Source organism: Carassius auratus, chromosome 7, assembly GCF_003368295.1.
Source record: "Carassius auratus strain Wakin chromosome 7, ASM336829v1, whole genome shotgun sequence".
Taxonomy (NCBI): Eukaryota; Metazoa; Chordata; class Actinopteri; order Cypriniformes; family Cyprinidae; genus Carassius; species Carassius auratus.
This window is the reverse complement of record NC_039249.1, coordinates 12,898,990-12,912,220: the sequence shown is the minus strand read 5'-3', so window position 1 is coordinate 12,912,220 and position 13,231 is coordinate 12,898,990. Positions and strand designations below refer to the sequence as shown.

General features: G+C 39.2%; 1 protein-coding gene across 4 annotated transcripts in view; it reads right to left on the bottom strand.

Moving 5' to 3' along the window:
* Window positions 1-13,198, bottom strand: part of mettl15 (methyltransferase 15, mitochondrial 12S rRNA N4-cytidine) — a 62,173-nt gene extending 48,975 nt beyond the window's left edge. Inside the window, exons 1-3 of one of the 4 annotated variants that reach the window (XM_026267410.1) lie at window positions 13,154-13,193; window positions 12,309-12,512; window positions 11,881-12,145 (exon numbers count right to left, since the gene is read on the bottom strand). In XM_026267410.1, the coding sequence (XP_026123195.1) occupies window positions 11,881-12,138 (258 nt within the window). In that variant the 5' untranslated portion in view covers window positions 12,139-12,145; window positions 12,309-12,512; window positions 13,154-13,193. Of the gene's footprint in view, window positions 1-11,880; window positions 12,146-12,308 lie in introns of all 4 variants that reach the window. The other 3 variants (XM_026267411.1, XM_026267408.1, XM_026267409.1) reach the window with 3 other exon arrangements.
* Window positions 13,199-13,231: the final 33 nt, after the last annotated feature.

Genomic DNA, 13,231 nt, shown 5'->3' with positions numbered 1-13,231 from the left:
GGACTCTCTTTCATGCCGCGCCCCCACCACCACAGCCCAATTGTCTATTCATGAGAGTACTGAGAAGTCAGGGAGAGTGAGAGACAGACAGAGAGAGACTTTGCTCATGGCCACTGATAACCCCAGACTAAACTTGCAACCTTACGAGGCTTGGGCTTAATATCTGGCCGTCAATCAGCTCTGCCATCCCTTGCCGGAGTGTTTAATTACAGAGATCAATTATTCACTAGCCTCATCTTTCAGTGGGCCACACTCCTCGAAAAAACACTGCCACAGGCTGAGGGAGAAGACAGCGGCTTGCCAGGACAAACCAGAAATATCCCCAGCACAACATGTCGACCAGGAGAACGCCGTCTGCACCTTACCTAAGAGCACGGACCTATTTGCCATGCATGACCGGTGCGAGTGTAACATTACATGAAATTTTATGGAGGCCCGCCGCCTGTCCAACTGGCCCTGTCAATGCGCTGACGTCATGGCTTGTTGATAAATACCACAGCGTCAACATCGCTGATTGCCATCATCAGGTCTTTCACGGCTGGCCATGGCATTCATTATTATTTTACACCAAGTATTAAAGGGATAGTACAGCCATTATGAAAATTCTGTCATCCTTTACTCACCCTTGTGCCATTTCAAACTTGTGTGAACATCTACACAATGAAAGTCAATAGGGTCCAGGGTTGTATTGGACCATTTTAACTTTTACGGATTCTTCAAAATATCTTTTGCACTCCACAGAACAAAGAAAGTCATTTTTGGAAAAAAATGAAGGTGAAAGACTGGCTGAACTATCTCTTTATATTTTGGTGCAACCTGTCGAAATGCTTTTAAAAAAAAAAATTTTTAAAAAGTGTTCATGTCGGTGGTGTGAACAAAAGATATCCACACAAATGACAGCAGGTGATATTCTACCTCAGTGAAAGAGGAGAAACCAAGGTGCGGCCATGATGTGCATCTTGTCACTCATTGCAGGTCCCCGTGTTTCATGCAATTGTTAAGGCCTTGAGTGCGATAGAGTGCGTTTAAGCAAAACGAATATTGAACGCGATGATGTGCTGGAATAAAACAATCTATTTCCATGGAAGATTCCACACAGATTTTTGAACATTCATGCACTGAAAAGTCAGATGAATATTTTCGGTTTCACAAAGCGAAAACACGGGCCATCCAATAAGTTTCAAGCTATATCGCGTGACTGGAGCAGCTGCTGTTGCACAAAATGGCAAGAGTGGCACTGTTTCGAAAACCAGTGTAAACAAACACAGAAGAAGAGTATCCCGGATAAGAAAAGAGTGGATGCCGAGTTTTTTTTATCATTGGTATTTGAGAACAGATTTATTCTCACATGTTCTTTATACAGAATAATATTTCTATTAATTGTCAACTGAATTATCTGATCTGTAGAGCACCGTCCTTTTGCTTCCACATGCGCGTGTTAAGTGTTATGAGTCAGAGCACGTTCACTATTTTTTTACTCATGAAATATGAAAGCAAATCGACATGATTATGACTATATTTTCTGTATGTTTTGTATGCAGCTCACTGTATTTTTATAGCAGTAAAGAATGTTAATTAGCATTGTAGCATTATTAAACATACAAAGAATGCATGTGACTGCTTATTAATCAAAATCAACTATAGATCACAATTGGAAGTTATTACAAGCACTCAATGATGGTTTAAAGTGGGTAAGCAAATACATTAATAATTACATTCATTTTCAAGTGTAGCTTGATGCTTATTGTACTTCTAATTATATTTTAGGACGTAGCCTATTCTTTTAAGCATTATAGATAGTTTGTTTTTGGTGTAGAACCTGGTTTATCTTAACTTAATGCTGTATACTGAGCAACAGATGATGCTAAATCCATTTATGAGATACATATTTGAGAGAAAATTCATTGTTGGTCGGTGCAACCTAGCGTGCAGGTGTGAAAGTAGTTCGCAGAAGGCGAACAATCATTTCGCGTTCGATGTGAAAGCACCGTTCGCCTGTGATTTGCCTCACTTTTTCGTATCACGCTTAGTGTGAAAAGGCCTTAGAGTTCACCCCATTACCGCAATCCAATTCTCAATTACCATAAGACAAACTGTTCAACTGACCCCAAATCAGCCCGAAAGGTTACTTTGTCCAGTTCCTGAATCCTCCTCCATTCTCCAGACTGACAGCTCATTAATCTCCCTTGGCTGCAATCCCTCCTCCCTGGTGACTGAGCCTGAGCCAGAGCAGAGGATTCCCCAATGCCTGGCTGTGTCCATCCCCGCTGGTCCACCTGCCTGGATCAAACACTCTCCACGGGGAGGGGACAAGACGGTAAAGACCAGAAAACGGGGGTGTTGGGGATTTCGATGGGCAATTAAACAAAACAAATCACTGCCTGTCAGGGTGTGTCTTTACTGAGTGGGCGTGCAAATGTGTGTAACCAGGCGCTAAGAGCAGGGCCACCAAATGAGACAGGACATGAATAAAGCAGTGGCTGGCTTCGATTCTTCGTGGGCAGGCTCCAGGGGAAAGCCGGTACCGAGGAATCTATCACAGGAGATTGGCTAGGTCGTGGGTGGATGTCACAGAGTAAAAAGGCCCTTTGGTGAGATCTGAGACTGGGCCCACCATATCGCAATGTATAAATGTAATAGACAATAACGTATGCCCCTTCACCAAGGAAACTGGAGGGAAATGCACATTGCAAACTGTCAATAAGAATGAGTTCTTTGTTTATAAGATCACCTCAGGACATTCTAACACCATTATGTTCCTCGGTCGGGGTTGAGGGGGCGAGGTGAAGTTTAAAGTTAAAATACTTCCTCAGTCAGTTTAATGCACACAGACAACATAATTGCTCTGTATGTCTGAACATGTTTTTTTTTAAGTGGAATGAATTAATGCTAGGGCTGGGCGATATATCTAACGATATGATCATGCGCACCTAGTCATTAAATCCGGTTCCGTGATTACCTCTAAATCGCCATCACCTGCTTTTAAATGGAGAGGCATTTAATAGACAGAGCTGTAGATCACTGACAAGCTATGCAATATCGCTTTCATTATCCAAGATGAACTGACTAGGTGCACATGATCATTTCATTAGATATCTCGCCCAGCCCTAATTAATGCTCATTCACATTTATTCTAGAACTACAGTAAAATCCTGTTCACACAGCGCAACGCCTCTGTATTTCCGATTTCTCCCAATATGGGGCCAGGAGACTTGTCAGTCAATAAATGGGAAAATGTAACTGGCTTTTCTTGTAAATTAAAAAGTAATGCCTTACTCTAATATTTGCTATGAAATGCCAAGCTTCTATCCTTATCCTTATACAGGCATGCCTTTGAAACTTCCATGTTCAGATGATGAGCTGTGACTAAATCCCGTTAATGAAATTCATAACAAAAACTGAGAAGCAAGAAGACAATATATAAACACATGCATGGTATATAAAAAGCCTGTGAGAAATTTATGTTAGCGCATGTATACAAGCCTTTTGGCCTTTCCAATTGGCACTAACACTATGAGACAGCAAGAGAATCATTACTAAAGGGTCACATCTGGTTTCAAGATTGGCCTGAAATGGCAAGGAATGAAAACGCTGAACCTGTGAACTTCCTCATATCAATCTGTTACACTCAGTTAAGCTCTATGTGCACCTGAAGATTGGGACAGAGAAGAAAAGGCGGAAAATGAAATGAAGTAAAATGAAATCAGTCTCGCTTCATTTTTCATTTAACACAAACTATACCCCCACCCTACACACGTACAGCCAGAAAAACTAATCCAATTGAACGAAACGTTTAAACCAATTTTCAACTAATTTCCAAACAGAAGGGAGCAAGGCATGTATCACTACCTGTTCAGATAGGTCACATACATTGGAGTATTACACACGGCTGTAGGTCTGACGTGGACAGGAATGTCTATTACCCTCGTACGGGGAAGTAATTTCCACTTCCCCGTCTTTTACTCCACTGCCATTGTCATTCTCAAATGGCTTCCACATTACACCCTTGTAATCAAACTGTAGGATTCATACTGCTCATTATTCAATTAGCCAAATGCTACAATCCCATCCTGATGGCTAAGATAATTAGTGTAAAATGGTTACCCGGCTGGCAAAGTGGATCTGCAATTCAAGGTGAATAGAATATCTAATTTTACCAAATGTAATTTTTTCAAGGCTAATTTGGTGGCTAATGAGGCTGCTCTAGTTTGGGTAATTTATGGACGAGTGAAAGGTGAAAGAGGCCAGAATGAGAGAGAATAGAGAGAATTAACAAAGGATTCCCTCTGCTCTTTCTCTCTCTGTCAATGGAGGCTTCTGTAAAACACAAAACAGGTTCATGAAACACTGATGAACTGAGAATGTGAAATCACCAGTCACTTCATTATCTATGTTGTGACATCTATCTTCACATTTCAAAAGAGCACAAAACAAACCCATTTCTTTTTCCCCATACAAAAAGATTTGTGATTTAACTTACATTTTATGATGAGCACACGACACCTTTGTCTTTTTCTGACTTTCAAGTAATTTTTTGCTTTGATTCAAATGTCTTAAAGTTATACTTGATCTAAGAGCTGGTTGTTTTGGTTCAATGACTCTTAACAAATTTGATTGAGAATGCCTGCTGGAGAAAATGGAAAAAATATGGAATGGAAAAAAATAATAATAATTGGAAGGATCTGGAATAAAATACCTACAGAAACAAGGCTGCAGAAAAAGTCAGTGGTCACTTTTACACTCTACAGAAAAGTAATGAAATCATGTACAGTTTCATGCTTGAAATCCCCAAAAAAGGGCTGGGAAACACTAAAAACGGTTTTGTAATGGCTCTGGGTGGTAAGCTAAACATGGGTAACCTTCCTGCAACTGTTTCAACAGTTCCCATGGCAATAGGAAACTTAGCGTGGGCCACAACACATGTTGGTGACACCTGTAAGCAGAAAGAGAAACAAAGTTTGCAGCCTTAAAAGTGTCTGTGATGTTGTCTTAACCGGATGTATACAAGAAAAATGTTGTCAAATAAATAAAGCACAGACCATTTGTCATCAGGGAGCATTCAAGGGTAATCCCGCTTACGGAACCAATTTTGATGGATTGTCAGTGCAATCTCTACCCTGCAGCTGCCATGCCGGGGGGTGACGTGTGAAAGCCCTTCACCTGTGCTGCTATCCATTCCTGGATAACTGCGTAGGAGGTGGAAGCCGGCTGAAAGCCTACATTTACCCACTTTGGTGTAATTGCAGCGTTTACTCTTTGATTGCCTAAGAGCTCCATTCATACTCACTCCTGCCTCGTTGGATGAGAGCTTCAGCAGTGGGGTTGATTGCTATACAATGGCAGATCAAAATATTAGAGTGATCCCTCTGAGCAGTCACAGTAAGCATTTAACTAACAGCTATTATTACGCTGTCTGTCAGTATAATAATAAAGGATGTTAAATTGTTCAATGGGGGAAGAAAAGAGTTGGTTCATGCTCTTCTAATAATTACCAATTTCCTGCTTGTTTTCTAGATTTTTATACTAAACGGCTCAAGCTATAAAGCACATCTGACTAGAAGGCCAAAGTCATGACAGTAAAAGCACATCTTGAAATTCTGCTTAAAATCAGCATGACACAGCATGTAAAATACCCAAATAATTTTTCCACATATTAACATTTACATTACATACATTTAGACATATAACAGAAGCTTTTATCCAAAGCGACTTACAAATGAGGACAATGGAGGCGATCAAAAAAAACAAAGAGAGCAATGATATACAAGTTCTATTACAAGTCTCAGTTAGCTTAAACACAGTACATGTAGCAAGGGCTTTTAAATAATACAATAAATAAAAAGAAAACCGATAGAATAGAAAAAGAATAGAGAAAACTAGTGTTAGAGGTCAATACATATATGTTTTGATTACTGCTTTGATCACTCTCTTGGCATTTTCTTGATGATCTTCAAGAGGTAGTCATCTGAAATGGTTTTCACTTCACAGGTGTGCCCTGTCAGGTTTAATAAGTGTGATTTCTTGCTTTATAAATGGGGTTGGGACCATCAGCTGTGTTGTGCAGAAGTCAGGTGGATAAACAGCTGATAGTCCTTCTGAATAGACTGATATAATTTGTATTACGGCAAGAAAAAAGCAGCTAAGTACAGGAAAACAAGTGGCCATCATTACTTTAAGAAATGAAGGTCAGTCAGTCCGAAAAATTGGGAAAACTTTGAAAGTGTCCCCAAGTGCAGTCACAAAAACAATCAAGCGCTACAAAGAAACTGGCTCACATGCGGAACGCCCCAGGAAAGGAAGACCAAGTTCATCCGAGTCACCAGCCTCAGAAATCGCAGGTTAACAGCAGCTCAGATTAGAGACCAGGTCAATGGCACATGGAGTTCTAGCAGCAGACACATCTCTAGAACAACTGTTAAGAGGAGACTGTGTGAATCAGGCCTTCATGGTAGAATATTTGCTAGGAAACCACTGCTAAAGAAAGGCAACAAGCAGAAGAGACTTGTTTGGGCTAAAGAACACAAGGAATAGACATTAGACCAGTGGAAATCTGTGCTTTGGTCTGATGAGTCCAAATTTGAGATCTTTGGTTTCAACCACCGTGTCTTTGTGCGATGCAGAAAAGGTGAACGGATGAACTCTACATGCCTGGTTCCCACCGTGAAGCATGGAGGAGGAGGTGTGATGTTGTGGGGGTGCTTTGCTGACACTGTTGGGGATTTATTCAAAATTGAAGGCATCTGTACTGTGTGTGTATTATATATATATATATATATATATATATATATATATATATATATATATATATATATATATATATAAAACCAAATAATTGTATAATAAATGAAAAGATGGCTAAGGACTCGGCTGCTCAGATTGAGTTGGGCAGGTCCATTCCACCAGGAGCTAACATTTATTTTAAAAGTGACTTTGTGCTTCTTTGGAATGGCATAATTAAGCGACATTCACTTGCAGAACGCAAGCTTCTAGAGGGCACATAAGTCTGAAGTAATAAAGTAAATGGGTGCAGAGCTTCTGGCTGTTTTTGAAGGAGTTATGGTTGATGTGCCTAACTTGATGGTGAAATTGTGATGAAACAATGGGTTTGCTGGAACCACAAACAGTTCTGTATTGGGAAGGTTGAGTTGAAGGTGATGGTACTTCATCCAGCAAGAAATGTCTGTTAGACAAGCTGAGATGTGAGTAGCTACAGTCAGGTCATCAGGATGGAATGAAAGATAGAGTTGACTGTCATCAGCATAGCAGTGGTATGAAAAGCCATGTTTCTGAATGACAGAACCTAATGATGCCATGTAGACAGAGAAGAGAAGTGATCCAAGAACTGAGCCCTGAGGCACCCCAGTAGTTAGATGTTGTAACTTGGACACCTCACCTCTCCAAGATACTTTGAAGGACCTATCTGATAGGTAAGACTCAAACCACAGAATTGTGGTTCCTGAGATGCAATTTACCAGTAGGGTTGATAGGAGGATCTGGTGGTTAACAGTGTCAAAAACAGTGGACAGATCAAGCAGTATAAGTACTGAAGATTTGGATTCCGCTCTTGCAGTCTTAGGGCTTCAACAACTGAGAGCAAGGCAGTCTCAGTTGAATGTCCACTTCTGAAGCCAGATTGGTTGCTGTCAAGAAGGTTGTTCTGTATGAGAAATGCAGAGACTTGGTTGAACACAGCTCGTTCATATGAGATTACTTTTACTCACCAATAGATTTATAATAAGAAAGTGCTTGTGTATAAACTGTGTGTAATTACATTTTAAAACAAATTTATTTAAGAAGAATGTTTTGATATCCTTTTTCCCCATTCTCTGGGAGAAGAAATTTTACTAGAAGCTATTTTGCCAACAAACCAGTTAACATACTAGGGTTGGCTAGGGTTCAGACGAATCCAATCAGAGTTATATAAAAAGATTTTGATGCCCTTCCAAGCTTTAGAATGGGGGTAGGTAGGTGTTTTTGTTCCACAGTCCGAAAGTTGTCAAATAAAGCATGTACATCCATAATAAAACTTGCCTCACATATGCCGCGTTTCCACAACAGGAACTTTACCCAGGAACAATGGACTTTGGCCTGGTACTCGGTGTGTTTCCACCGCAGGAACCAGAAACTAAATAAAGTTCCGGGTAAAAAAAATGCCCCTCAGAAAGTCACTGCTGGCGAGGTGGTACTTTTTCAAAGTTCCGGAACTTTCGGGGGCAGGACTTGGGCGCTAAACATCCTGATTGGTTGAGTTCACGCAGCATTGGTTGAGTTCAACCACCATTTATTTGGATCATTTTCAAAATATTACTGTTATTGTGTCATGAAATGTAATTTTAAAAGTATTTCAGGCAAGAATGTAGTTGTTTAAAACTCAAATCTGTGGTTTATTTATAAAGACAGAGTATATTTAAAAATGCTTTGCCGATCTCGGAGACAGTGAACTCCACGCGATCAGAGGGAGTTCAGTGCTTATGTATCCACCGAGAAGCAGCCTCACCTCGGCTAGACCTTCTGATATGTGCCACTTGCTTTGATGTCTCTTTAGTTGTTAAACATAAAATAGAATTCATTTTGGGTAAATCTAACAGGTTATCTTTGGTCTGTATTCAATTTATCTATATGCTAAAATAAATAAAAAATAAAAAAGGCAAATTTATATAATATTTTGTTTCATTGTATTGACTGTATATACACATATCCCTAAACTAAGTACATTTCAGCAGCTGTTATTATGTTTAAATGAAAACGAAAGGAGGCAGTGGTATTTGATATCCTATTTCGTTTAATTGTAAATATACAGAGAGGAAAATTGCAGTAGCCATGGTCAGCTGACTGAAGTTTTCAAGTACGCTGCTGTTTGCAGAATTACCGGGTTCGCATCGTTGCGGACATCACACTCCCGAGTCGAATGCACAAAGTCTGAACTACCGAGGATGCACGTCCAAAATCAGCGTACTTTGTATTGAGAAACACGCGCAGACCTATGTCACCAGTCTATTTGCCTAATCTTCCCGGAACTTTACACCGCGGTGGAAACGCAGAAAGCAACAGGTCTGGGGGTAAAAAAGTTCCTGGTACAAATGTTCTGGGAAATTTAGGTGGAAGTGCGGCTATAGTTTCGTGGGGGGGGGGGGGGGGTTTGAATACATATTTAAAACAGAATAACTACTTTTCTTCCACTTCCACTAACTGTCATGTGTGCAAGGGTAGATGATATTTGTTATATTCTACGTCATATTCATGAGATGATAAAATTAACCAAGATTATTACAAAGTGTAGAAAAGGTTGTTCATTGCTAGCTCAGGATAGCTATTGCAATCACTAATGTTTACGAATAGCCCTTAATGTAAAATGTTACCATCGCACCCTTAAACTTCAATTCAAATTTAGGAAAAAAACTGGAATTCAAAATGCTTTCTCAGTTCAATTCTGAAATGACGCACAAGCCTGTTGCATACACATCTGTGAGATACATTCCTTGTTGAAGCACAGACGGACTGATTATTTTTAATTTGATTATTTGGTTAAACGCAGGCCTTTGGCAGGCTATCTCTACACCAGTTGGCCCATGGGCGGACAGTGAAGTTAAGAGGTGCAAACCTTACTCAGGACTGGTGTGGTACTGTGGTGCCCCACGTTCTGCCAACAGCCCAACAGTGGTGCCATCGCTGACTCAGTCACTGACCCAGAGCCCCCACCTGCATGAGCAATGCCTTGAGCTATAGGACCCAGCAATGCCCATCTCAAGCTGCCCACTAGAGCAGAAGGCTCTTTGACTCACGCCCATCTGGCCTGCTAGCACGTTAGAGTACGCCAAGGTCTGTGAGCACACTGCTAACTTCCCTACCCTTCCCAAGAGGGGCCAGTTGACAAATCGGGAGTCCTAAAAGTTTTGGTGACAAGCAACTTTTTTTTTTTCTTGTCAAGACGGCATGTGGTTAACAGAGGCGATGACAAGTCAACATTCCGCCTCCAGGTTTTCCCACATACATACACAAATACACAAACAGAAAAGTTCAATGTTACACCCCATGTAGGAGTAAAAAAAAGGATGCACGTTATGGTCTTCTCCATTATTTTCTTCTATCTAAACGTGTCATGAATCACATGATTTCTGATGACACTAACAGTCAAAAAATTATATTTGGTAGAGGTTGAATAAACCAATATTTTGTATTAGATCGGATATTCATTTATGCATTTAACATTTCACAATCTTATCGCATGAGACCAGACTTAACTAAACATACACTACTGGTCAGAGGTTGGAATAATTTTTAAAAAGTTACAGAAGTTTTTGAAAGTCTCTTCTGCTCACCAAGGCTGCAAATATTTGATTAAAAGTACAATAAAGGAAAATTATGTAAAATTATTTATAAAAAAATTGTGTTTATTATTTAAAATAACTCTTTTCTATTTGAATCTATTTTAAAATGTAGTTAATTCCTGTGATGCAAAGCTGCATTTTTAGCAGCCATTACTCCAATGTTCAATGTCACATGATCCTTCAGAAATCAATCAAATATTCTAATTAAACATATATTTATATATCGAAAGAAAGTAATTACAAATTTTAATAGAATTTTACAATATTACTGTTTTTACTGTATTTTTAAGCAAATTACTACCTTGGTCAGTATAAGAGCGTTCATTGGGGGGCAAAAAAATCTGAATTATTTCAAACTTTTGACTGATTGTGTACTCTCTTTGTACTTTATTTACTCTTAAAAAGTTCACAGTAGTACTTAAGGATACATATTACTACTCTAAAACACTAATATGCATCTTTTAATGCTAGATAATGCATTTTGTTGTACTGCTAAATGTACAGTTTTGCAAATTTGTCTAACAATGTAGGTCTTCAAAACAGAAATCACAACAGCTACAAAAGGTCAATACTGCCTTAAACCAACAATAAACACACAATGTGTGTGCGTTCGCATCTCCACTTCTGTTTAAAAACACAGAACTTAAAGGGTTGGTTCACACAGATATTAAAATTATGTAATTAATGACATGTCGTTCCAAACCCATAAAACCTCCGTTCATCTTCTGAACACAGTTTAAGATATTTTAGATTTAGTTTGAGAGCTTTCTGAACCTCCATTGAAAATGTATGTACGGTATACTGTCCATGTCCAGAAAGGTAAGAAAAACATCATCAAAGTAGTCCATGTGACATCAGAGGGTCAGTTAGAATTTGTTGATGCATTGAAAATACATTTTGGTCCAAAAATAACTAAACTTACGACTTTATTCAGCATTGTCTTCTCTTCCAGGTCGGTTGAGAGCATGTTCACAACACTGCAGTGGCGCTGCTGACGTGTTATCTTTGTTATTGGGCGCACCAAAAAAACACGTCAGCAGCATCACACGTCAACTGTCACAGCAGTCGCACTCACAACAGATCCGGAAGAGAAGACAATGCAAAATAAAGTCGTAATTTTTGGACCAAAATCTATTTTCGATGCTTCAACAAATTTTAACTGACCCTCTGATGTCACATGGACTACTTTGATGATGTTTTTCTTACCTTTCTGGACATGGACAGTATACTGTACATACAGTTTCAATGGATGGTCAGAAAGCTCTCTGACTAAATCTAAAATATCTTAAACTGTGTTCCAAAGATAAACGGAGGTCTCACGGGTTTGGAACGACATGAGGGTGAGTCATTAATGACCTAATTTTAATATTTGGGTGAACTAACCCTTTAAACTTCAGTTAATTTGTGCTTCAGTTTCTACAATCACAGGCCATATAAGTATCACATAACACAAATGTCGTCTCACAAACAGCTAGATACACATGTAATAGTGAAAAAAAGAAAGTAAAAAAAAAAAACCTTTTTAACTCTGAAGGATGAAGGACTAACTGACCTGCCCTGGTTTGATGTCCAGAAACTTTAACACTTCCTTCACCATGACCGGCGTGTGAAAGGGTTTCCCACTTTGGGTCAACATCTCTGAATTTCTGAACTCAGAATCAGGGCTTGAAGTCACTGAACCAGTATAGAGCCTAACTGGATGCCACAGCTTTCTCCAGCATCGCCTGAACACTCTGGAGCTGTGGTCAGGAACAACTCCCAAGGTCCGTGTGCAGGGTGCAACCATGAAACGACTACAATATAGAGGCATCTGGGCTCTGCACAAAGTAGAGAACATTTCATACACTATATATATATATATATATATATATATATATATATATATATATATATATTCATATTGTCACACATGCCATTTGTTTTACCACTTTGCAGGACTCATTAATGGATTAATTTGAAATGTAGATATTTTAAACTCACAATCCAAACAATGCAAATAAGGCGTAAACGTCTCTCAAACTGTTACGTCTCAGCACTTAACACTTTGATATCGCTATAATCCCGCAAATTGAATACAAGGCACAGTTAGAAACACAGGGACACGTGCAGCACGCCAGAGGCAGGGTTTGTGTGTTGAAGATCATTTGCGGATTTCAAAGGAAATGCATGGACTTGTTGTCATGTCTGTAAACACGTGATTTAAAGTATTTCATAGTCAAAGTCAGTTCGGAAACATACAACTTACAATTCAAACCGATAAAACAATTCAGCAGGATGTGGGCTGATGATTAATCACTATTATCGTGTCAAACACGGCTGTTTAGTCCTTTATTCAGCGTTGTTGCGGAGGTTCATGAGTGCAGCTGGGACTGCTCCCGGAAGAAACAAGAAATTACGATTTTCTGTTCCTCCTATAACATGACAAGCATTTAAAAACAGATATAATCGATATCTGTATCTTGGAAACATGAACTAGCGATCTTGACAGTATTCTGTAGTGATATTTCATATATTCAGGATGTTGCTAACGTTAAATGCATATGTGCGACACTTCCGTTATGTTGGTAAATTTATTCGCTTTTTTTCTTTAAAACATGTGTGTTTTACTCCATACACAGTTCGCTTATAACTTACATGCCTTTTCTAAAGATATGTTATATTCGTTTTATCCCTGATCACAACTGTGAGAGACAGGTAACTGTGGCTCATAAATTACAAGTTATATCCCGCTAAATGACATTCCGATTGTGCTCATAACAATTATCTAACTAATACCTGCCATATTTTACATGATTTAGGAATTCTATTTTTCAATTAAAGGATACAGTTCATGCTTTATTCCACCGTGGATTAAATTCTCCGTCGCCTAGATTCAGTCAGCGTCATACGTCGCTTGACGTAAG